Source organism: Dipodomys spectabilis, unplaced genomic scaffold (assembly GCF_019054845.1).
Source record: "Dipodomys spectabilis isolate Male_0828 unplaced genomic scaffold, ASM1905484v1 ptg000096l, whole genome shotgun sequence".
Lineage (NCBI taxonomy): Eukaryota > Metazoa > Chordata > Mammalia > Rodentia > Heteromyidae > Dipodomys > Dipodomys spectabilis.
The window spans coordinates 30538118-30565237 of NW_024870773.1; the positions used below are offsets into that span (position 1 = coordinate 30538118).

The following is a 27120-nucleotide window of genomic DNA, read 5'->3' on the forward strand; positions in this document are numbered from 1 at the left end:
GAGATCTGATTATCTTTAGTCTTCCCTCTACATCCACCCCCTTTTCTCAGATTCTGATATAGGTTTCTTTTAGTGTTGAAGTAAATGTGGCATGAAGATATTGGCAGTTGTTTCAGGAGTTATCTGAAGCAGTACAGACAGGCTCTCCGGGAGTTTTGGAGAAAATATTATGCTTGGGACGATTAAAATCTTTAAAAGAACAATGTGAGGAAGAGACACCAGAATAAAACTCAATGTTCAATTTTGTTCCCTATTAGAAAGCAGAAGAGGAGGATATTGTTCTCACACCTGATGGCACCAGAGAATTTCTGACATTTGAAGTTCCGCTTAATGATTCAGGATCTGCTGGTCTGGGTGTCAGTGTCAAAGGCAACCGATCCAAAGAAAACCACGCAGATTTGGGAATCTTTGTCAAGTCTATTATTAACGGAGGAGCAGCATCCAAAGTAAGCACAGGCCAACTTTACCCTGCATGTGCCCGCTCTCAAAACCATATAATTTCTACCCAGTTCCTATGTCAGAAGTGTGTCCAATTAAGGGACATGTTCTGTCTGCTTTGGTCACAAGCCTCCATTCCTGACAAGCAACTAGGAGCAATCACAGCTCCTCCCTGTTTATCTCTGTAGACATTCCCTGTCAAATGGAGATATTCTGTGCAAAAACTTATTGGGGCCCCTTAGTGAAGGCTAATCTGTTCCTTTCACCTTCCCCTAGTGTGGAGCTCCCATTCTGTTTCTCAGTCTAGAGGTTTCCTCTATTGAAGGGGGCATTTTTCTATAGATGTCTAATGGCCTTGAGCCTGTGCATGACTTGTGTTGTAAATAACCACTGTGGGTGTTTCTGGAAGCAAGAAAGTAATCATTTTGTGTTACAGATTATGATAATGACTCAATTTACAAATATGTAAATGATTGAAATAGAGCAGGTTACAATGTCTGCATAGACTTCATTATGCTACTGTTCAATTGAGCATAATCCATTAGGATTCAACGCTCCCCCCATCTCCTTCTTTTCCTTTGTTTTAATGTTTTAAACTAAAGGGAAAGTAATTTCTCCTGCAGCAGACTATTTAACAGCATGTCTTTTACCTGCTTTCTTCCCAGGATGGAAGACTGCGGGTGAATGATCAGCTGATAGCTGTGAATGGAGAATCCCTGTTGGGCAAGACCAACCAGGATGCCATGGAGACCCTCAGGAGATCCATGTCCACAGAGGGAAACAAACGTGGCATGATCCAGCTCATTGTGGCGAGGCGAATAAGCAAGTGTAGTGAGGTAAAAAAGGAGAAAATTAGAAGTATTAGTGTCTGACAACATTATTGTATACATCCTTCCTAACCTAATACTGGATAAAGAATGGCAGTTTCTGAGACATTACCTCTAAAGACCACATTACTTTTGCCCTCTTCTATTGTTTTGTGAATAGACTGTGATTTTTCTTAATAGTACAGTCAAAATGTTTTCACAAGTGCATGTAACTATTCCTATTGCCAGTGCACAGATAGATAGTTTTTCAGAGGTACCTACATCTGAGTGCTCTGCAGGAATATAAACACACCCCTTCCTCCTTCAAGCCTGTAGTTTTCCCTCCAGTCAGCAGAGCCCAACAGGGATATGCTGGGGGCCAGAAGTGGCTGCTTATTTCCTTGTTTGTCTCAGTGGGATGCCCTTACCAGTGTTCTTAATGAGGAGCAGCCTGACTTTGTTCAGTGTTATTTCCAGTAAGGTGGTTAGTGCTAGGAGCCTCCTTCCCCTTGAGCTTCTCCTTTCTCTTCTTCTATGGGCTGTCTCCTCCTTCCTGTCCCCTCTACCAAGTGCCCTTTTTCAGTCAGAGAGCTGTACTGTTATGCTGGTATAGTTGGTTCTAAATGTGTACTGCAAAGTGGTAAAGGACTTGCCTAGTGTGCATGAGGTCCTGAGTTCTATCCAAAGCACTGAAAAAACACTTGTCCACCATGTGAAATTAGGAAAGATAGACAATGCAAAGTATGTGTTCATCTTTCCAATAAGTGAAAATGTACTTTCTCATCAAGCAGAGCCTTTAAAAATGAAAAATAAATTATGTATCTCAGGAAATTGACACTGGAGTGGTGAATTTTACAGTTAACTAAGTCAAAATTACTAGCAGATAGTACACACTGAAAATTATATCTAAATTTTTTAAATTGATCTTAAAAGGCTCTGCTTGAGTCAGGTGCTGGTAGCTCTCACCTTTAATCCTAGCTACTCAGGAGGCTGAGATCTGAGGATCATGGTTTGAATCCAGCCTGGGCAGGAAAGTCAATGAGATTCTTATGTTCAATCAGCTACTCAGAAAAAGCTGGAAGTAACACTGTAGCTTAAGTGGTAAAGTGCTAGCCTTAGGCACAAAGAAGCTCAGAGACAGCCCCAGGTCCAGCAAAAACAAAGGGGGGGGGGGCTTCACTTAATTAATACATATAAAGCAAAGTGGTGACTGTTAGGTATTTAAATAGGTAGCTTTAAGTAGGTAGCTAGTAAAGAGAACACCACAGCTTTCGCCACCTTTTCTCTGCCACACAAGGTGGAGACCACATGGCTGAAAGAAGGGGCAGGTTGAGGTCCAACCTGGGATTAAATAGGGAAGCCAAGGGGAGAAGGTGAAGCCAAGTGAGGAAAGGTGTGGCCACACTGGATAGGGATGTGACCTCAGGACCTGGGACCTTCCCCTGGAAGCATTGGTGTGTGTGTGGGGCTGGGGGGGGGGGGGGGGGGAGAGCCCTGTGGCTTAGGTCTTGACCTCCAGGTGTGCCAGTTACCTAGGTGACACAGGTACTGGGCGGAGACTTAGCCAAGAGGAGGGAGGAGCCTGCCTCACCTTCCCAGGGCGGACCTTACAGTGACAACTTAGATAATACAGAAAGCAATGAGCTTATGTTATAGCTATATTTTTCAAAGCAAATGTTCATTGAGCTCAGAGGGTATAGTCAAGTGGAGAGAACCACCTTTTAAAGGAATATTCATTTATTTGTGTTATTGATTTATTATTTATTATTGTCATTGATTTATTTTTTACTTATCAAATGTAAATTAAAAATTATTTCTCTAACAAACGTTGCAGCTTAACTAATAATACCAGAAAAAAGTAAGATAGAGTATTAATTTATACTAAATATGACCCCACTCTGTCCCCAGTGTAGACTTCTGGACTGGAATTCTTTATTTTTTGTGTGTGTTGTTTTTTGGTTTTTGTGCTGGTCCTAGGGCTTGACTTCAGGGCCTGGACTCTGTCCCTAAACTTTTCTTTTCTTTTCTTTTCTTTTCTTTTTCCTCAAGTCTAGCACTCTTACACTTGAGTCACATCTTCACTTCTGTTTTTTTTGTTTTTTTTTTTCTGGTTATTTGGAGATATGAGTCTCATGGACTCTCCTGCCTTGGCTGGCTTTGACCTTCAGTCCTCAGATCTCATCATCCTGAGTAGCTAGATTATAGGTGTGAGTTACCAGTGCCTGGCAGGTGTTATTATTATTGTTGTTGTTGTTGTTTTGTATTATTATGGAATATGGATTCCAGGTCTTTACACATGCCATATGAGCACTCTTGTCACTGAGCTGCTCTTGAACTGATATTCTTGAATAACAGTTTTTATATTATTTTTTTCAAATTATTGATTAATGTAAGTCCTTCAAAGTATTATGTGAAAAATTCTCAACAGTAAGTTTACAACACATATTTTTCCATGTTAAATTTTGCTTAAGAGGACATTCCAGAGGACAGTATTTGCCTATGCATGTTCAGTGATCATCTATTACCTGTCAGGAAATGTGTTAGATCTTGTAGTCACAGAGATGACTAAAACAGAGGTCAAACCTTCTCTCATCTTACACTGGACAATATATCATCATAGTCACTTTAAGAACAAAGTAAGATTTGTAACACCTTTTCTAAGTTTTCCTTCTCATAAAAACACTGATTGTTATGGAGGACTGAGCATCTGAAATGAATGGAAGATCAGCTTTCTGCTTGTTTCTGATTCCTCTTGTTCCCAATTGTTCCCCAAACAGTAGCAAGGAAAACTGGCACCAGCTTGAAAATATTTTGATAAAAGCACTGATTTTATTCCCTGTTGCCCTGTAAAAGACATGAAATTGGAATCCCACTGAAGTATCTTTGTGTCACATTTGCATCTACATATGAATTTATGTGAATGAAAATGACTTAAGTAAGAAAACAGCTGCCATACACAATAATAGACTTTAATATTCTATATTCTTTATGGCATCATTTTCATGCATTGCTGGTATTTCTTATGACAAAGTATGCTTATAAAACAATTAGATTTTAGAAACAACAACAACAAAAACCTTATCATGAGTGATGCGCTTTCTTTGTAATACTACAGAGAAGACTTTTGTACTGCTAGGACTTAACTAAAGAATTATATGAAGACAGAAGAGCTTGGTTCAACTTCCCATAAGTCCTAAGACATAATTTTGCTGGTGTTGTGCTTACATTACTTTAGGAAAATCTTCTCCTTGAATCACTGGGAGAGCATGTGTAAATCATGTAACAGTAAATATTGATATAAGCATAAAACATCTTGCTGTCATGAATGAACCTCAACCCAAATTATGGGCCTGAAATTTTCCCTTGCAGCTGTGTTAGTCAGCCCTGTAGTCCAGTCTGTGGCATCACAACACTATATTTTACCATCTCATCTTTTAATCAAGATGAGAAGATAAGAATTCATAGGATCTCTCTTATTCATATTGTTCCTTCCATTATATGTGGCAGTACTATACATGCTTAGTAAATTTTCTTTAATTTTTTTTGTCAACTTTCCTCACTAGATGTCATCTTAAAAACACTGAATTTTGTTGACATTGGTACTGTGTAGCACACTGGGACATTCTCAAAGTCATATGTCTTACTTGACTGCTTTGCTTACCTAATTCTTACTCAGTGACTCTATTTTTCTGTTGCTGAACTCTGGCTCTTAACTCTCCTCCAAAGATTCCTTTTTAGGCCTCTTCTTTAATGTCACTGTTTTTCAGGCTCTCCTGTTGTTGGTTCTTGTTAAAGATATTCAGTAGTCTCTCCCCGTCCATGGGCTGTATATGTAGAGATTCATCCAACTATAGATTAAAAATACTTGAAAAAGAATTATACATTTTTTCTAATCCTCTGCCTTCCTCTCCCCTCTCTTTCCTTCTCCTGTCTTTCTTCTATTTTTATTGTATTCATTCTATTCTTGTATTCTCTTTTCTCAACAGATGTGACTTTCTCTTATTGTATGTTTCAGAAAGATGGTGTAATTTTTTTAGAGATAAAAATTTTAAGTCCTAGATTTCCATTGTTTCAGCTTGGGAATATATAAGACAAATAGTTAAAATTGGTATTACTTACCCAAAGGACAATCTTTTTTTTAATATTGAAGGGGATTGAGGGGACTGGTAGTTAATACCTGGCATTGCTCCTTTATTACTTAAAATAACCGGGAATGAGAGTTATTTTTATTTTAAATATCTAAAGGAAATTAATATTTGTGAAAATCACTATAATTTAACCTAGCTTCCAGTTATTTTGTTAATGTCTGTGCTCGATGCCATTTTCTATAAAGCCAAGTGAGCATTTGTCTTAGATCCCATTTGAAGGGATTTAGTCATCAATGACTACTTGAAAATAAATTGTTTCTCTAGATTTAATCCTTTTAAAATTAGAAAGGTATATGAAAATAGGAGGAGCCTGAGGTGTCATTTATGATTCTCTTTTTTGTATGCATTAAGAAACAAATGCAGGAAGGTCAAATGGCTTGCATAATGCCTGTTAGGAACTAGAGGAGAAAGGAACAGGCTGGACTCTATCTCAAGAGCCAAGAACTGTTTATTGAGACACAGCTAGGAGCAAACCACCATCCCACAGGAATGGAAGTTGGGCTTTTATCAGGTCTCAGCAAGGACATAGAGGTTAAAGAAAAGGCTGGAAGGGAGGAGGAGGTGGGGACTTTGGTTAGGCCCACAATGGAATGTTTACAGCCTGGCTTAGGTCGGATTACCTTGCTTGCTTCAAGCACATCTCTGCATACCTGGGGTTTTGCCTGATGGCCTTGTGCACCTGGGATATAATAGGGTGGTCAATTCTTCAATGGCTACAAGGCCAACATGGTGACAGAGTAAATGAGAAGTTAGAAGTTAAATAAGGGATTGGCTCTGTCTTTCAGGCAGTTAATACCCAGATTGTTTTTTGAAGGTGAATGCAGTAGAAGCTTGGGCTTTAGGGTCAGATGGCCCCATTGCAGTTATTTTGCCTTATGTGCTTGGTGACCTCTGCTGCTGTCTTTGCCTGGCCTCACTAAATAACGATGCGAGGAAATGGCATGTGGTCCTACACGAATGGGCTTTGAAACCTTCCCCTCACAGGCCCTCATTCTCTCCTAGAACTAACATTGATCCTTGTGCCAGTTGCTTTATGTTTACCTATCTATGTTTATCCTTGATACAGAATAGTAATGTAGGTTAAACATCATTTCATTTCAACAGTGTGATGGTATGATGTGTTCTCAGTGGTAAAGGCCTCCTTCCACCTGACCTAGCACATTTGTAGGAAAATCTGAGTCATTCACTTTTCTCAGCAGTGAATTTAGCAAATTAATTACTTGTCCAGTGCCTGCTCTATGGCAGACATTGGGAATCAAACAGAATAAATATGTTCAAAAAGTCTGAAATATCAAATAATATGATCTTGCCAATTACCAGCTCAGATCCAGTTCTAAGTTTGCTGAAGGGGATTAAGACTGGACTACTGCCAGATTTTTCATATTTATAGTGGAGAGGGTGGTAGACATTTTCTTCATGTGAAAGAAAATAACCCAAACAGCTATCATCTGACCCACTAATGCATGCTTACAACAAAATAAGATTCTTCTAAACCCCACAGAAATTATATTAGTTCCTTTCAAAGAAGGCATATTTTTAAACTTTTCCTATGAAGAGAAGAATGTGCCAAGTATATAATGAAAAGCATATCCTCTGGATAATGTCCAGTTTTTTAGTAAAAAGCATATTATTTTTCAATTATAAAAGTGATATGTAACTTGAGTGGCTTTTTTCAAAAGCATACTATATTTACATTGTTTTCAGATTTCAATTATTCTTAATTTTTATACCTTTGTGAATAGTTATTCTAAGTATCGATTTATATGAATCTTTACTGTTGATTTAGCTTATTTTTCCTTAAGGTAGTGACCACAAAGACAAAGAATTTCCTGGTCAGAGAATCAAAATGCATGATATATTTTGACCTATAATATACATTTCCAAATTTTTAGCAGAATACTGCATCACTTTGCACCCTTGCCAGTATGGATGATCTTGATGCAAGGTAGGGTTGTTTTTGTTGTTTCATGGACAGATGACTGGGCAGAGCTGAAGGCCCAGACAACAAGGCTAATGGCCAGAATTAAGTGAGATTTGCATTTTGAGCAGCAGTAATGCTGAAATGAAAACTGCACTTGTTTACTCTCTTATTCCAGTGAAGCTCATTTTAATACAGTTTGGTGTATGTAGGCTCTGAGGGCATGGGCTAGCATTCTTCCAGGCTGTTCAGCGTGCACTCCCACTGGCTGGTAGGCCACCTGGCAGTTCTCTTTTGAAACTTACTTTCTTCAAGCAAAACAAAACAAAAATATGATCAGATGATTTAAAACAAAACTGTATGCCTCAATGTTTTTCAACTATAGAATTTAAAGCCATTGTATGTTCTGTTAAATATGTATACAGTGGACTACTAATTTCTTCCTTTCAATATTTTTTTTGTTTGTTTTTCCTAATGGAAATTAGATGTTGGTGGAAGTAGAAAGGTATAGGATCTTTCCCAGGAAATTGTACAAGTATGCTAATCCTTCTGAACAAGTATCTTACTTGTCTTAGTAGAGACTGTTACTATTTTTATTTTTCTGACCCAAAGTCTACAATTTTTCTTTCTTATTTGACTATTTTCATTTTTTTTTTTTTTTTTTTTTTGGTTGGTGGTGGGGCCTGAACTCTGGGCCTGGGCGCTGTCCCTCAGCTCTTCAGCTCAAGGCTAGCGCTCTACCACTTGAGCCAAAGCACCACTTCCTGCCTTTTCTGCTTATGTGGTGCTAAGGAATTGAACCCAGGGCATCATGCATGCCAGGCAAGCACTCTATCACTGAACCAACTTCCCAGCCCCCTGAGCTCTTTTTTGCTTAAGACTCTACCACTTTGGGCCAGAGTGTCACTTCTGCTTTTCTGGTAGTTAATTAGAAATAAGTCTCACAGTCTTTCCTGCCTGGGCTGGCTTTTAACCATGATCCTCAAATCTTGACTTTCTGAGTAGCTAGGACTATAGATGTGTATAATGCATCTTGGAAGTGTGGCTCAGTTGGTAGAGCAAGCCAGTGAGTTGAAGCGTCAGGTACCAAGTTTGAATCCTGGTCTAAGAACTAGAAAGGAAGGAAAGAGAAAAAGAAAAGAAATGACTATAATTATTGGACAGTTCTTTCATTTGACTATAAAATTCTAAGATAGTCCCTTGGAATGTCTATTGTTTTTTGTTTTTTTTTAAGGAAGTTAATAAGGTTTTATTATATAAAAAAATTGCAGGAACACAAGGTTTTGGCAGTCCTGGTGGTGGAAATCAAGGCCTCACACTTAAGCAGGCACTCTACCACTGGAGCTATTCTGCCAATCCCTCCCCACCTCCCTCTTTTTATTTCTTCAAGATAATGTCTTACTTTGTGTTGAGACCATCTTGACTGCAGTCCTTCTATTGTGCTTACTTTTGTCACTGGATGACAGGCATGCACTGCTGCACCCAGCCATTTTCTTTTTTCCCAGCTTGGGATGACAGGAGCACAAACACTGTGCCTAGCCATGGATTAATACAGGGTCCTTTATGGAGACTCTGTATCTTTAAACCCCAGTTTGATCGAGCACCTCTGTCACCCAAAGAACTAGTTTTATAGACTTGAGCCATTACACCTAGATTATTAGGCAAACTTATTTGTCTTCTGATTAAATATTTTAACATCAAACAAGACATGTCTAATACTTATACATCAGGTGTTTTTTAATGTGTATGCTTATTTAAAATTTTATATTTTTTATTGTTCTTGAGGTACTGGCCGTAGAACCTTGAGCATCTAGGCAAGTGATTTACTACTGAGTTACACAGCCCTAGAAACTCACAGTTTTGTTATTTTTTTTTTTTTAAATATGCTTATTCTTAAAGATGGAAGACAGGAGTTTTATTTTGCTGTTGGTTTTACCTTCCCAAGAGTATCTTGGAATTTTTGCATTATATTCATTCAGAAAATGTTCTTTTATTTATTTATTTTTATATTACAGAACTTGAATATTTAATTTACTTTTCAGTAAAGCTGTCAGTTTTAATCTGCAATTAAAAAGCTAATAAAACAAATCCTCATTTCACAATTTAAACCTTATTGAGTCCAATTCACCAGTGCTGCAAGTTTATTATTCTCCTGCAGTTTGACGTGCCTCCAATTGTAATTGTGTTGACCCTTCGAAGCATTAACTCTCCCCAGTGCTTATCAAACTAGGAGAGATAAGTCTCCAATTCAGAACTTCATTAAATATTTCATTTATAGGAAACACATGATGGCTTCTAATAGAAGTAATCATTTGTGCAGTGGAATGAACCTTGGAAGTTTGAGTTTCCTGTGTTTAGAGAGTACAAGCTTTTCCTATCCAACTGAGCTGAGCCCTTCACCTATGCAGGTAGCCCATTTCTCAGGTATGCTTAGCCTCTGATTCAAGCTATCCCTGGTAGGCATAAGTCCTCCTGAGGAGCTAATCCATGTAGAGGTTGTGCTCAGAGTCACACCACCAATGTGAGAGTTAAGTATACTGTTTGCCCTGGAAGCAGAAGTGTTTCAAGGCTTCACTAGCATTTATGTCTTCTTCCAAGTAGTTTTGGGAAAAACTTGATTGGTTAAACACAGCTGTTTTAAGGAATGCATGTGCTGATTTGATTCATAATCATAGATTGACACATTTTTTCTTATATGTTGTACAAGATTGCTAAATATTCATATATGTGCTTCATTAAAACTCTCAGTCCATGCTTTTATATTCTTTTTTGTAATGCTGGAATTTGAACTCAGACTCACATATTACTCGCTTGTTTGTCTGACACTTTAGTACTTGAACCATGCCTCTTACCTGTTTTATGTTGGTTATTTTTGGAAGTGAAGGCCACCAAACTTTTCTGACTGGGCTGGCTTCTAACAGTAATGCCCTTGGATTTCCAAATAGATCAGAATACAAATATGAGCTATATGCTGGCTGTTTTGGCAGTACCAGGCTTTGAATTCAGGGACTCATGCTTGCTCAGAAAGCACTTTGCCTCTTGATAACCAAATCTCCAGCCCTGTTACATTTTGCTTGAGGTCTTGAGTTTTTGCCAACAAGGACCTGGGTCAAAATCCTCCTATCTTTCTCCATAGCTGGGATTACAGATGTGTACCAGCATACCCAACCCTTTTGTATAATCTTAAAGTGTTTAGTTACTTACAACCTCATATTTAAAGATTACAGTAAGATGATAGTCTGGTTATTGTTGATTTCTATCAGAAGAAATTGAGTTTCAGTGTTTTGTTGGAGGCATTTGGATCTGACCGCTGGAGGAGACAATAATTCCACTAGCACACATACAAATCTGTGCAGTTAGGTATAGTCATATCCTGTAGGTATAAAAGCTGTAGCTGAATGAAGCCCAGCATTTATTTTCAAGAAGCATGACTTCTACAGAGCAGCATCTAATAAAGAATTCTGAGTTAAACATAACTTAAATTGACTTCAACAGATACTAACAAATTGGAAAAAATAAGCAACAAGATGAGACTAAAAAAAAGCTTTTAATATACATATTTTCCTACACGGGTTGAAATCTGACAGAACTTCATGGGGGGTCTAGTGTAAAGTGGTACAGAAAGTTGGTCATTAGGCATAGCTGTCATCACAAATTATTTTGGTACAGGGTGAAAAGTTCTAGTTCATTTGGTACCCAGTTGGATGCAGGCTTTGGGCAAGTTGTTATAATTCCCCCATGCTGCTCATGGGCCTCTAGTACTGATTTTCCTTTCCAATCCCTCTTTTCTCTAGCTAAAGTCACCTGGGAGCCCCCCTGGACCTGAGCTGCCCATTGAAACAGTGCTGGATGATAGAGAGCGAAGAATCTCCCATTCCCTCTACGGTGGGATTGAGGGGCTCGACGAATCACCCACGAGAAATGCTGCCCTCAGTAGGATAATGGGTAAGTCAGGTCACACTTCTCCTCCCATCTTGTTTGTGCTTTCTCTGGTTCACTGAGAGGTTATTAATGTAATATTAATATGAAAGAGTTCTGTATTACCAAGAGGAAAAAGAACAGCTTCACTGCAGTCATTCAGGAAATGTTAATGTAGAAAGAATAAATCAATACATTGATTTGTTAAGTGAGTTTTAGATCCCTTAACATGAGGGAAGAGCAAAAAGAGAAGGATGGCAAAGAAATGTTTCCCTGCCAGGAGCGTATTCTTAATTTGTTGGAGATAGTAAGTGAAGGTTTAAGATCAATCAAATATAATGTTTATATCTGGATATTGGTGGACATGTCTGTAATCCTAACTACTCAGGAGGCTGAGATCTGAGATCTGAGAAATTTGAAGTCAGCCCTGGTAGAAAGTCCATGAGACTCATAGTTCCAATTAATCATCAAAAACGGAATTGTGACCCAAGTGGTAGAGTTGTCAGCCTTGAGCATACAAATTCAAAGACAATGTTCAGGCCCTGAATTCAAGCCCCAGTACCAACACACACACACACACACACACACACACACACACACACACACGCACACACACACGCACGCACACACACGCACACACACACACACGCAAGCACACACACACACGCAAGCACACACGCACGCACGCATGCACAAAATGGAGTTGTGGCTCAAGTGGTAAAGTGCCAATCTTGAGCACAAAAGCTAAGGGCCCTGAGTTCAAGCCCCGGTATCAAGATACCAAAAAGGTAATGATGATAACAAGGAGATTTCAGAAGTTTTATTGTCAGTCACAATAGCACTGCTTAGAGGAGAAGAAAGAGGAAAGGAAACACATATGCATCTAGATATGCATCCATATGAAATATTCACAGTCAGTTGGCTGGACTTAGTAGATAAAGAATACATTTTAATTGTATTAGACTTCCTCAAAGCTTTAGTCTTAGAATGTTGGACATAGTCTTCGGCATCCTTTGTCTGGATTCAGCTGCCTGCTGCCTGCGTGGCCCCAGTGGGTAATGAGGTGATTAGCCTTGCTCTGTTGCAGTTCAGCTTTCTCCTAACAGATCCAGTCAGTAAAGACCTGCTTTGCCACTGGAGTGGTTAGATTACAGAATTGCTCATCTTAGGATTACTTTGTGAGAATTTTCAAATTTAAAACATAAGAGGCAGTTTTGATTAAAATAACACCTGACATAAAACCCTTGTATTATTGGTCTATTTTTGCTAGGCTCTAATTTAAAGTAAAACCCTAAATTTAAATCCATTTTGAATACATTTAATGTAATTCAAGTTTCTATCATGGAGCTTCTTTGAAACAAGAACTTGTTTAATTCATCGGTGGATGTTTATGGAAATCCTGCACTGGCAAGAGATTGTACTATACTTTTGCTATAGATACAAAGACAAATAAGGAACAGTGTCTAGCTTCAAAGAACTTTATAGTGGGCATAAAAGGAAGAAAAACACATCAACACAACTTACAGAATTGTCTACTGTTCTCCTCAAATCCTTCCTATTCTCACTTGAAAAAAATTGCTAAATTTTTCTTTTCTTATTTTGTTACATGTAGAATTTAGACATACTAGCCCTGGATCCACTCTGTTCACATGTTTATTTTTACTTGCTTGGCATAAAACCATTAGGGAATGATATTATACCTATTTGTTTGAACACCAGTTTAGGTATCCATTTAATTGCTTGTTAAGTATCAGTGGCTTCACTGCTGTGAAATTTCCATTCTTTCTTGACTGATGAAAGACTGTTGAATTCTTTTCTATTGATGGAATTTTAGACCCCTTGAGAAAGATAAAGTGTGTGTGTGTGTGTGTGTGTGTGTGTGTGTGTGTGTGTGTGTGTGTGTGTGTGTGTGTGTGTGTGTCCCCCTGGATCTGTGTGCATACAAAGTGATCCGCTGTAATTTCCCCTTTATTATAGGAACATAGGATTTGCCATACTGAAAGAGACTATTGGTCCACCAGTTCCTGTAACCTGCATCCTGCCTCCAATCCCTGATGCTTCAGAGGAAGGCGAAAACCTAAAACTAGAAAACAAACAAGCCCCACCCCCACCCCCAGTTTTTTACCTAGTGACTTACTGAAATTCTATACATGGTTGAGGGGTCCTTCACTTTCTCTGTAGTCTGTTGACCCTATTTTGTTAGCTATGACTTTGTTAGTCCTTTTTGCCCTGGGTTGTGGTTGGCATTGTTGTTACCCTTTCCTTCTGCTAGGTGTATATAATGAACCTTAATACTCCAGATGCCTCCTTATCTTATGACCTTCCCTCCCCAGTTCTGTGCTTCCTGATGTTTTGTGCATGTCCTTTTTCCAAGTGGGCTCAGGGGGGTATCAGCTTCATAGTTTGATGATAGGCCAAATAGACATTCTAGGATTTGCATATTTTCTTAAGAGTTTTTTTTTTTTTACATATTATACTGTAAACTAGAGATCCTATATAGCTTTCTTTAAAATATTTTTATGTTTTAAACTTTAAATGGTTGAACAAGGGAGTTACAATGATCCTATATACTTTTACTTTGAGATATGTATATACTTAATTTGATTTATTTTACAGTTTGAAAATGTGGGAATTATTCAATTTTGGTCAGTCCTTACTCATTGTTGACCTATATCTAAGGTTAGATAACCTCTAAAGTTAGAACAAAAAAGATATAAAAGATGTTACCTTGCAAAACACCAAAACACAGTACCAAATATAAAATGAAAGCACTGAATTTACATTAGCTTGCACTAATTGCAATAGTATTTTAATTTGCATATTATAGGGCTGCATGGAAATTTCCCAGGTTCTAGTTGGTTAATTTATGGTTGTCCTCTATACCATTAAAATCACAGTTATGGCTGTGGTGGTATTTAGTTATTGCATGATCTGATATAGTATAGAGAGCTTTGTATTGAAATTCGGAGTAAGTATCTTACATATCAATTAGTTACATGTAAACAGGGAACATTCTCACATAGACTTCCCCCCCTGCAAAATTAATGCTCTAAACCAAAGCAACTTCTGAAGTCTTGTGATCTTTTTCTAATGGGAACACATTCTAGGAGAGAGGCCCCTAAAAAATGCACCAAAAATAGGAATGGACTTTCTCTTGGAAGGATGTCAGATGTCATCAGTCACACACTTTCTCACTTATCAGATAAAAGAACTAAGTTCCAAGTCCCATGATGATTTTTGTTCTGTTTTGTTTTTGGCTGTTTCCTCTTTCTAAAACTCTCTCTCTCTGGGGAATGTCAAGACCACACAGTAACCATGAGTGACATTCAAGACATTTGTTCTTTATTCAGATCAATTTGCAAGTGTCCATTCTGTAAGCCAAGGCATTGAATGGTCTCCAGAACTTATTCCATTCCAGCAACATTGCTGACAAGAAAAGGTTTGCCTTAGAAATTACCAGTGAAGTAACATGTTGTATCCTACTCATCTTCTACTTAGGGGAATTAGGAACCAAAGAAATGCAGTGTGGATTTAGATGAAGTGACCACTATGTGAATGCATGGTTTTCTGGGTCCTACACACATCACACATGGCTTACCTCTGTAGCTGTGAATTGTAACAAAAACAAGTCATCTGCAAAGTTCATCAGCTTTGACCATTTCTATTGTAATAGATTTAAATTTATTCATAAAAAAGTCACTGGTAGTGAGCTCACATTGGATCATCTTTGAACATTTCCAATTGTTGGGCTTTCTTAAGTAATAAAGGCAGCAGAATACTAGGCATAGCTAATTTAACCAACATGTTAACTCATAAAATACATCCCATGTTGATATTTGGTAACACAGAACCTTAATTGTTTTCTAGCTTTATCTGAATAATTTTGTTTAAAGCAAGCAAGTAATTTGTTGTATTCATTTTAGAATTTATCTCAGTGTTTCTATGTACATAAATTTGTGGTGAGTTTAATAATTCTGTTCAGAGTATTTTCATCTTGTTAGACATTTGACATAGAAAATGAGACATTGCTGTTTTGTTCCAAGTCATCTCACTGGCACAGATTTCCTCATTTCAGTTATTTCCAGTATCATCAGTGATGTTGCATTCTGTGTAAATTAGCAATGAATAAATGTTTAGTAAACAATTGTTTTGTATGTCATTGTTTCCCTTCTTTGCAAAATAGTAACTGGTTTACTATTTATCTACTTTACTATGTTGATTAACTAACTGAGGAAAAAGGAGAATCTATCCATCAAAAATGGATAGACAGCCTTCTTGAAGGTTTCATAGTTAGGATGTACCAAATAGTAGAAAAGAGTATAATTTCATCTTCGTGGAGCTTGGTGGAATGTGTAGCTAGGTAGTTTAGTTGTTCATTTAAAGTAACTCTTGGCCAACCAGCTAAGTAATATGAAACTGATGGAGTACATAAGTAATCAAATTTGGTGAAATATTAGTCCCTAGAATAGGTGAGAGAAAAATGCTAAATTATTGGCTTTAGGCTAGAGAGACTTCTTGCCATTTATAAATAAATGCATGCTATATACACATATGTACAGATATATCATTTAAGGTATCTTTCTACTCATAACATACTACAATAAAAGATTATCATATGGAACAATCAGTATTCCATATTGTCTGAATGTAAAAGTTTCAGATTTTGTGTTTATGAATGTGTATGCTTTGTTTTCTCTGTGCTCTTTTCTCAAATACAATATTCTTGAGTTCGAACTGGTATTTAGCAGTGTCACACATGCCATGTTAGTGTACACTGTCTGTTAAGGGATCACTGTGGTTTATACTAGTTTATACTAGAAGGAAACCTCTCTCTGGCTAATAGTGTGGGTATATGTGTCCTGCCTGATTTTTGAATGATATTGTGGTGAGCAGATTTCTATATTAATACCCTAAAATTTGAGCAGAAAGAAATGAGTAATTTCAAATCAGGAAAGGGAAATGATTGCGTGTTAGATTTGATTTACATCTGTATCATGAGCATGCATATAAAGTGGCCAGTTTTAGTTTGTCAAGATGATGCATTTGAAATCAAAGAAGAAAGTTTTTCTTGCCAAGAGATTGCATGAAAGTTTCAGTGAACGTGTAGTTTGCTGTAACAGCATAGTCAATTCTAGGATATTAATGCATTTGAGATTTCCAGAAAGTTTACTTTTGTGGGCCACCCTATGAAGATAAACAACAAATAAAATAATTTGTTTCTTTACTGAACTGTCTACAAAAGTAAATACTGTAATTAAAAAGTATTAAGAATATGACACACTCATCATTCTTATTATTTTCTAGTAAGGTTGTATTCAAGACTGATGTTAAATAGTTAACCAATTCTGTGTGCAGTTAAAAAAAAATTAATAATAAATGAGAAGTGCGCCAATGTACAAAATTGTGGTAGATATTAGGAAAGCAAAGTGGAAATTTTGTTTGGGAAGGACATGCCACAGCTGATTTAACGGCTTGGAAATCTGAATAAAGAGGAAAGGTTGCTTGTCCTCTTGTGAGGTGGCCAGGGAAATTGTCCATGTTCCTTGTTTTGGGAGGAAGCCTAGACTGATGGTCCATGTCTTGTGACCTTGGTGATGTTTCTGGGAGATGGCCTCATCCAAGTTTATCTACATGAACCTTGTCCAGCCTGCTCAGTAAAAGTATTCAAAATTTAGTGAGAAAGCTGCAAGAACTGTGGATGGTCGAGGGGAAAGATGAATGATTTTGATTCTGAAATCATCTTTTGGAGTTTAACACGTTTAAATACAGTTTTCTCAAGAAAGGTTGTGCATGTAGATGTCAATCATACTGACTCAGCCCAGGTGAATGCCACAGCACCTCTGCACAGCGCTTATACCACCATGCCGTTTGTGTGTGTCTTTTCCTCCCTCTTGATGGGAATGAGCTCCCCAAGGGCAGAGTACTTGCCTGGTATGCTGTAGCTGTCTGATGAGTGAATGGATGAATGATTGCCTTAAGTTAATGAGGCTTCACTCTAAATATCCTGCTAAAATTTTTCAAAGACTTTCTCACCTTAGAATTTGTTTAGCATGTTCACCTTCAGAGCATTTTGATGATCAGTTTAGGCTTCAAAAGCAAGCAAACCAGTAAAATCACGTCTGAGTTGTTTCACCACCATGACAGAGGTAGTTACAGACTGGAGGTCTCTGGTCTGACAATCATTTATGAAAAATAAATGTGCTAGATTCTCTTTTGCTCTGTAGCTATGTAGAAATTGAGGCTTTTCCTGATTATGGAGGTTATTAATATTCATAGGTATTGCACTTAGATTGTTGTCTAGAACTGCTTTTTCCTTTTGCATCTGGCAGGTAAATACCAGCTGTCCCCCACTGTGAATATGCCCCAGGATGATACTGTCATTATAGAAGACGACAGGCTGCCTGTGCTTCCTCCACATCTCTCAGACCAGTCATCCTCCAGCTCCCATGATGATGTGGGGTTTGTGACCTCAGAGGCTGGTCCATGGGCTAAGGCTGCAGTCATTGAGTCTGCTGACTGGTGAGTGGATCATTCTGGCTTCGGAAACATTAGTCTATTTCATTCACTGTTTATGTTTGTGTGGCTGGTAACTGAACACAGTGAATGAATTCCTTCATGCTTTTTAATACTCTTAATTATTACTCTTCATAAAAGATTGTTATCCCTCTGCTCTGTGAACTTGTTCAGTTGTATTAGCTTTCAAATGCGATATTTAGTACTTTGGCCAATGCAACAGCAAAACAAGTACTACCGCAGACAATACGACTCATTCTTTATTTTACATTTAATTTTAAATTAGTTTTAATTTAATGATTGTTTTTCTATTGAATTGATGGTAAGCAAATCACTAAGTTTATTGAATCCATCAGATGAAAGCAATTATGTGTTCTATAAATGGGAGGAAAGGGTTTTAGCTATAACCTGGGGGGGGTACTTTGTTTAAGTGTGTGTGTGTGTGTGTGTGTGTGTGTGTGTGTGTGTGTGTGTCCGTCCGTCCATGTGTCTGTGTGTCTGTGTCTGTATGTCTGTGTCTGTATGTCTGTGTGTATGTCTGTCTGTGTATGCATGTTCCAGTGGTGGGGCTTGAACTCAGTGCCTGAGAGCTGTCTTTTACTTTTTCACTCAAGATTGGCACTCTAACACTTGAGCCAAACCTCCACTTCTGGCTTTTTGCTAATTAGATATGAGACTCATGGACTTTGCTCCTGGTCTGGCTTAACCATGACCCTCAGCTAGGATTATAAGTTTGCACCCCTGGTGCCTAGCATAATTATATTCTTTAAAATACTTTGTACTAGGTTCAAGCATGATGAGTTTGGGGACAGTTTTGTGCAATTTTTTGCCCTGTGTCTTTCAATGTAGAAGAAAGCCTTTGATATTATTGAGCCAAGGTGTGATTCAGGTGTATCTATGTACCATATGATACATGTCTACTAAGTATATATCAGTGAGCAAAAAGGGACTCTCCTGAAGGGATGACCTCTTAAGTTTGAAAGATTATTAAACCAGATTTCCTTCTTGTCCCTTCTGTGGGATCTTTGCTGAGCACATTAGCAAAACTACTTTTGGCAGTTTTCCTTTACTACTAACCACTTAATAACCTCTTGCTCTTTAGTAACCTCTTACTCTTTAGTAGGAGGTTATTAAGTGGTTACTAGTAAAGGAACATGACCTGGGTCAACATTAAATATTAGATTAAATGTGTCTAGCTGATTCACATTTATTTGTATTAACATTTCAAGACTGCTTTGAACAAAATATATTATACACCCCTACTCCTGTTTCAAACACCTGTTAAAGCTCATAAAAAATGCAGTACATTTATTTGTTAATTCTGCAGATGTTCTGGAAATAACTTCACCTGTAATTTAGGCCTTTGAAATGTTGGCGTCTAGCTTTTCTTTCTTTTAAAATTCTCCCTTTGAAAATGTGGGGTATAAAAATAGAGCTTTGCTCAAGCCTGCACCATACATAATAGCTTAGCACTGAATGAGTTTTTTGGTTAAGCTTAGAAGGGAAACACAATATATAGTAAAAATCCCACTTAAAATAAGCAGAAGCTGTTACATCTCTCCAGTTCGTGTCTCTTTCTGAAAAGGAGAGCAGCAGTGGAGGAAGTAAGGTTTAGTTAGACCTTTGTAGTATTCATCTCAGGGACGAAATTCTTTGAATCTCCACCACGTTGAGAAACCTTGGAGGTGTGGTCATGAGAACAGATCTGTTTGGGGCCCTCTTGGTGAAAAGAAGTAAATAACTCTTAGAGATAGATTGTGGCATTAATTTCCCTAAGGAGGATTTGCACAAAAATGATGGGGACTTGAACAATTTTACTGTGGGGAATATGGGGCAAAGGAAGGAATATGAATGAAGGGTTATCCAAACAAGAATGGCAGCTGTTCTGCATCACAGCAGAAAATGTAAGCTTTTCCACGCTGACAATATCTCCCTAATCTTTGATGAAAATGTTAGGAAAACAGAAGGGCAATAAGACAGGATTAATAAGTGGAATTTTTAATAACATTGGAGGTCAGGATGTGGTTACATTCTCTAAAGAATAATCTGTCAGTCCTGCAGCCTAACTTGTTAAGTATGCTGGTACACTGTTTATTGTATCTGAAATTGGTTTAATGGGTTTATTAATAAGGAAGAATTAATTATGTCATGGTTTAAGAATATTTAGTTATTTTAAGACTCTTATTAACTCACAAGCTCATTTGACATTTTAAATTGTGTATGTTTATAGTTCAGTGCATAATTGTGGAAGGCTAAATATGTCAAATGGCTATGTTTCTAATTTGTTAATGAATAGAATATGTATTTTTTTCAATTAACTGATTTAGAGAGCATTAACAATGTTTTTAAGGAAGGGGAATAACAGCACATTCTAATTTTTGTGTATGTCTGCCAAATATGGCATGTGAACTCAGGTCCTGGGTGCTATCTCTTAGATTATTCCTCTCAAGGCTAGTGCGCTACCACTTGAACAACTTAATCTTTTTTCTGATTAATTGGATAAGAGACTCAGACTGCCTAAGCTGGCTATAAACTAAGATCCTCAGATCTCAGCCTACAGAATATCAAGGATTACAGGCATGAGCCACTGGAGCCCAGCTAGCACATTTTACTTTTAATGACAACTTAATTTCAGAGGATATAAAATGATTTTGAAAATACAATTTTGGCAGTAATGATTTGTATTTCTTTGAAAATATTTTGCCAAAAAAATTGTGCTTAAACTGAATTTCAAGTTCATTCTGTCCTCAAGTATGAAGTGTGATGCCTTTTTGGTTTTCAGATTTTTTAGTTTGTTGTTGTTGTTGTTGTTGTTCTTCTTCTTCCTCTTCCTCCTCCTCCTCCTCCTCGTCCTTGTCCTCCTCCTCCTCCTCCTCATCGTCCTCCTCCTCTTCTTCCTCTTTATCATCATCATCATTATCATTATACACTAGTTTACATAGGTGGTTTCATTGTGGCATTTTAATCATGTATACAATGTTTTCCATTACGTGTTACTTGGTCTGTCACTCTCCCTGCTGCTTCCCCCCCACCTCTTCCAAAGACCATTTCAACATGTTTCATTGTTTTAGTTTCATACATGCAGACTGAGTTTGTGTTTTAAAATGTTCTGCAAGAAAGAAAGGAAAAAGAAAGAGAAAAAGAGAGAGAAAAGAAGAAAGAAAGAGGAAGGAAGGAAGGAAGTAAGGAAGGCAGGCAGGCAAGCAAATAAGCAAGCAGAGAGGAAGTGAAAAGAAAGGAAGGGACAAGGGAAGGAAGAGAGGGAGGGAAGGGAAAAGGAAATGAAGGGAAGGAAAAAGGATATACTGGTTGATAAGCATGCATTAAATGATTGGAGATCTGCTTTCAACATATAAAAGAAATAGTATTGTTACTTTTAATTTTCCACTTGTAAAATTATGTCCCCACTCCAACCCCCTAGTGTCAGAGATCAAAGCTAGGCCTTGAGCATGCTAGATAATCACTTTACCACTCAGCTACATCCTCAAACCACCCATATCCTAGCCTGACATATGTGGCTGTATGTGAAGACTTCAGGTTAGATAAGACCCTACTTCTTGGAGCAGAACATTTATTGCAAGTTTTGGAAAAGAAGTACAATACTGCTTTTTTTCCTTTTTCTTCTTAAAAAACTTTTTATTGTTATAAAGGTGATGTACAGAAGTTATAGACAATGACATTTATTAATATATGATGTCATGTATTACCACAAACATAAAACAAAATTATTTGGGGCTTGGATAGACTCCTGTTCCCTGTGAGATTTATCTTTTATTGTGTGGATCCTGACCCATCGCTAGCATGAGGCAACTTAAAATTTTTAATATTTAAGGGCAGGCTCATTGTTGATCTCGACCCTGTTTGTACTTAACTTAAAGAGTGAATGCTTTCTTAAATTCTGGGACATACTCACTGGCTATGTTTCTTTTAGTCTAGAATGACATGAATTTGGTGGAAAAGATTGAGGTTTGTCCTTTAGGTGGCCTTTATGATTGTGTGTTCGTGTGCGCGCACATATGTCCCAGTCCCGGCCCTTGAACTTCCTGAGCTTTTTCTAGCATTGTATTACTTCTGGCTTTTTGTGGTTAATTAGAGATAAGAATATCAAAGACTTTCCTGCCCTGGCTGGATTCCAACCATGATCCTGGGATCTCAGCCTCCTGAGTTACTAGGATTACAGGCATGAGTCACCAGTACCAAGCTTATTCTTTTTTTTTTTTCTCATTTTTTAATTAAGTAGTATTACAAAAGGGTTAAAATTCCCTTTATGTGGTTTTTAAGATCCTCATAATTAATATTACTTTGACCATTTAATAGGAAATCTTCATTGCATAATAATAATTCCTTTGTTTAATAGTTTACTATTTGCAAAAGGGCTTTCCCTTTACCTCCTTGAATTATTTCATTGGCCTTGAAAAATGAGGTGATTCTCTTTGTGAGTGCTGCTCAAAAACTATCATTCCACTTAACCTACTGGCAGAGATTTTCTCTTGGTATTTTCTCAACTTTTGGCCAACTTTCATGCACAAGAAATTGCAGCTGGATTTCCATTGTGTATCACAACTAGTTCATTATAGATTTTGTAATATGAGTGGTAATTTGCATAAGGCCTTGAATTCATCAGAAACATTGAAATCTGTTGTAAATCCGGCTTTCTTATCAGAATTAACTCCCTTATTGTCAGTACATTCAGTTGGTCATGGAGAGATGTTCTCCTGCCTGGCCAGATAGACAAGGTATCTGGACCCAACAAAGGATAGCTGATATCCAACACAAAGAAAAAAAAAATTCCTAGTATCAACTGTGCTCAGAACACCTGGTCGTGCTTTTTAAAATGATCACAAATTTTCACAAATAACAGCAATTCTGCATCAGCTCCAGCCACTTCCTTTGGAAAATCATTTTGGAATGTATCCTGTTCCCAACTGAGTGCCATATGCTTCCTCCTCTTTCCTACTTGAGCCACTGTGTTGGTGTAACCTGAATCAAATATCATCTAAACTTAGCGAGCTTCTCCTGACACCCGCATATACTCTCGATCCCCTCATCTGTTGGAGCCACGGCATCTGTTCATATATCCAGTTTAGAATTTCCTTAGGAATTTGTAGAACATAGGATCTTTTCTTATTTATTGTTTTGACTTTGCACTATTCAACAGGATAGCTTAATCAGAATAGATTTTGTTGGAACATCATTGAATTGGGTTCTCAGTTGATTAGCATATTGCATCTTCATGAAGATTTTTTTTCTTCTCTTTCCTTTTCTGAAACACAAGGTAGACATATAAAGAGGGCCAGAACACAGGCTTTTTGAAACGTATATTCCAATGTAATTTACACTGTCTCATATATAAAATTAGGCAGGTTTCTTCACATTATCCATCTTTCCAATGTCTTCAAAGGATTGGGCTCATTTTTAATAATCACTGAAAAATAATGATATATGGTCAAACATAGTGATGAAACAGAACAGGAAGCAGAGGAGGAAAAAACGGACACATTTTTAATTCCAATGTTTAATTATCTATTTTTCCATTACCTTCCATTCAGGCACTGTGTATTTAAAAGTGATCTTTATTTTTGTTCTTAGTTTAATACTTTGAGGATATTCACACATACACATATTTAAAAATTTTGTACAAAAAGTGTATGTTTTCTATTTTTAATAAATACTTCTGTGCTTATCATTCTCTTTATACCAGCTCTTTGAGTCCAGATGTTGATCCAGTACTTGCTTTTCAACGGGAAGGATTTGGACGGCAGAGTATGTCAGAAAAACGCACAAAGCAATTTTCAGATGCCAGTCAATTGGATTTCGTTAAAACACGAAAATCAAAAAGCATGGATTTAGGTAGTGAGTACAATCTCCGTGAATGTTTATCTAAATAAGGTTTTGATGCTTTCAGGATAGAATTGATGGCCCTAAACACATGTCTGTTTATTTTGTGCAATAGAGAAAATAAAAACGTGAAATATGAAAATTTGGCAAAAATTAGTTATTCTGTGTGTTTGAGATAACTGTAGTACTCATAAATGGCATGTTTACATAATATACAATATGTTGATATATGTGTTCTTATGAGAAAGGAAACAAACACATGTGCATATCATGCTATATTCATGTATCTTTATCTTAAAGAATCAGAAATATTTTAACACTGGCTGCTGAAAAGCAATTTCATTAGAAATATATTTGGCTTATTGTGGAATTTTTGAACTAGAAGACAAAGCTTTGGAGAGAAACCATTATCTCAATCCATGTATAGAATTTTGTTATGTCATGCTATCTTCCTTTCTTTAATAACTCTGAGGCTTACTTGATAGATTCTCTTGTATTTTGATAATGAAGACATTTAATCAAATTAATAATTTGAGAGAAAATTTATTGTAGAATGTATTTGAGACCAAGCAAGAGGAGGAAAATAACCATAGTTGCTCAATCAGACACCAATCAGGTAGTGTCATTCTCTAAGTGTAAATCAGCCAAAAAAGTAAAATAATTATATACAGAAACTGAATGATTTTTTTAAAGAACTTTTTGTTAATCTGTTGTAATTTAATGCTGTTCTCTGGTGGCTGTTTGTAACTTCAAGACTAAAAGCATTAATTTATCATATGCATATAAGAAAAATTTGGTGATGCCTTGGCTAATTATGATATGCTAACATATGAATAACACGTATCTGTAAATGAAATGACTGGCAAGTTGCATGGAGATAATGCTTATATTCTTCTTTTATTTTTGATTATGGATGTTTGCTTGATGTTACATACTATTTGCATGAAATATTATCTAAGAATTGTCACCTAACTGTAAAGATCTGGGAATGATTGAAGCATGTTGGGCTGAGGGGACTAACTGGGCTAACCATTATACATTTACCTTTTAACAGTAGCTGACGAGAGTAAACTCAATACAGTGGATGACCAGAAAGCAGGTAAGAATGGATTGTTAGACTGTTGCCATGGAAACCATGGTCCAAGGAGCTTATCACAATTGCAAAGCTGCCAATCATAATGCATGTAAACATAAGTATTCCAGTCTTGCACAGATGTTTCCATTGTGGGAAATCAAATTGTGTAAGGCTTTTCTTTCTGTTAGAATTTATCAGTGGTGTGCCTATTTAATTGAAATATTATATTAAAATGTTAAAAACAGACAGATTTTTCAGACTATATTTATGTAAGAATGATTGCTCATAATTTGTAGTACATAAAAATTCTGAAAACTGATCCAGTTAGTTTTAAATTCTGAAAACATATACTGTTAAGTTTTAAAATCATTAATGTGATGTCTAGATTACACCCAGTTCTCAAGGTAATGGCTGGTTTGAAAGATAATATTGCTAAAGTTGAGTGTCCAATATTGCTATCATAAATCATTCCTTGGTTCTTTTCCTCATGCAAGAACTAGTTTATAATTAAACCTGACATTGGATTAGACTATTGAATGTAAATGGCTCCATTAGCTTTGTGAACCTGTTCTAAATTCCTTTGCTTCTAAATCATTGCTAAATCATTCCATAGAAATAATGGATTGCATTGAACTGGGTTTAACATTATGGTAGAGTTTACATTTTGTGTTTTTACATGAAAATAATAAGAGGAACTCCTTTCCCACCACCCCAAAATAGTCTCATTGAGGACGGTCAGTCCATACTGTCCTCAGTCTCACAACTCTCTTGCTTCCTAACTTCCTAGACAGAGGAAAATCTTTCAGTATAGTTTGATACTTAGATTTTATGCTGTTTTGTGCATGAATTATTTTAAATTCTGAATCTTGTTTTAATAATTCTAGATCTAGGATAATGTACTTATATCACTTGGTACTAAGTAGCTATAGTCCAACTTTTTAACCTGCAGTTGTAGTAGCTTTAGCCTGGTTGAAAAATGTGTATGTATCCTGTATACAATGTAATGATTATGCTGAGGATATTTCAAGTTATCATGTTCTATAGAATAAAAGGTAGCTTGTCTTGTCAGGCAATTAACTATATCCTCAGCTATTCCTAAGTAGCTGTTTTTCTTCTCAAATATAAGATTCATTGGAATCAGAATCATGGCTGTATAAACACATTACTTGAAAGTTCAGATATGTAAAATAGGGATTCTTTTTTTTTTTTTTTGTAGTTATACTATATAGTACTTTTGAAGACCCAACTTCTGACTCAATGTTCCTAAAAATCAACCTGAACCACTTAGATTTTAGGAATTGACTGTGGATCATATCAGCTAGGTAAAAATAGAATGACATTTTAACTAGCTCAAAGGTACCACAAAGAAAAGAATAATTTAATTTTGTTTAAAAGATAATGACTCCACATTTTACATGAAAGCATTTCCTGATGAAGACACAAATTTTATAAGCTGTAATAAAATGTTAGTTCCTCAATTTGAAAGAAAGATACTTTGCAGCAAACTAATTTATCCTACTATATTGGGAAATCATTAGATTAAAAGTTATAAGGTGGACACCAAATAGCCCTTTGGTGTGTTCATTTTATAACATCAGTAAAATATTTAAACTTGGTTCTCTCTACTCATTAGTAGAAAGTCAACAGATTTTCAGTTATTTTCCTTCTTCACATGGATTTTCGAGATCATCATGATTTGACAGTTCAAAGGTTTTGGTAAACTCAAAGTAGCATTTTAGCATATAGCCCATCTATTGTGCTTTTAAAAGCCTTTCATGATGAAGATTGAAATTCATTTTCCTTTATCTTTCACTAATTTTGTGTTTTGGGGAGTAAGTAGTTTGGGCAGGAGGAGTATTAAATATGAAAAAACAAACAAATTTAAGCCTAAGGGTCTAGGTCAGTAGTAGAACACTTGCCTTGCATGTTCAAGTCCTTGGTTTTAACTCTTCGTACCACAAAAATAAAGATTCAGATGTAGGGAAAATAGCAAAATTTCCCTACTTCCAAGATTTAGGGATCTTGTATTATATTTGGAGGGATGTTGGGTAATTATAGTTATAAGCTTATAAGAGAGAATAGAAATAATAAGAAAATTATGCTTTATAGTAATCTAACCCTTAAAATATAAAAAGCAAACTTTTTTTTGCTTTTTTTTTTTTTGGTCGATCATGGGGCCTGAACTAGGGGCATGGGTACTGTCCCTCAGCTCTTCAGCTCAAGGTTAGCGTTCTACCACGTGAGCCATAGCACCACTTCTGGCTTTTTCTGATTATGTGGTGCTGAGGAATCAAACTCAGGGCTTCATGCATGCAAGGCAAGCACTCTACCCCTGAGCCGCCTTCCCAGTCCAGTTTCCTTTAAAGTATTGTTTTAAACAAAAAAATTTTAATATATTTTCTATTAATATATTTTCTGTTTCTTATACATAGTTTATACAGAAAAAATAACTTTCTGTTTACATGA

At 36.7% G+C, this 27120-nt stretch overlaps 1 protein-coding gene across 11 annotated transcripts in view; it reads left to right on the forward strand.

The window, feature by feature from the left end:
* Pard3 (par-3 family cell polarity regulator) overlaps positions 1-27120 on the forward strand; it is a 636430-nt gene that overhangs the window by 387734 nt on the left and 221576 nt on the right. For 3 of the 11 annotated variants that reach the window (XM_042685969.1, XM_042685971.1, XM_042685976.1), the window contains 6 exons: positions 258-446; positions 1104-1274; positions 11105-11255; positions 17558-17747; positions 23443-23594; positions 24634-24678. In XM_042685969.1, coding sequence (XP_042541903.1) covers positions 258-446; positions 1104-1274; positions 11105-11255; positions 17558-17747; positions 23443-23594; positions 24634-24678 — 898 coding nt within the window. Of the gene's footprint in view, positions 1-257; positions 447-1103; positions 1275-11104; positions 11256-13205; positions 15375-17557; positions 17748-23442; positions 23595-24633; positions 24679-27120 lie in introns of those variants that run through there. The other 8 variants (XM_042685974.1, XM_042685975.1, XM_042685978.1 and 5 more) reach the window with 4 other exon arrangements.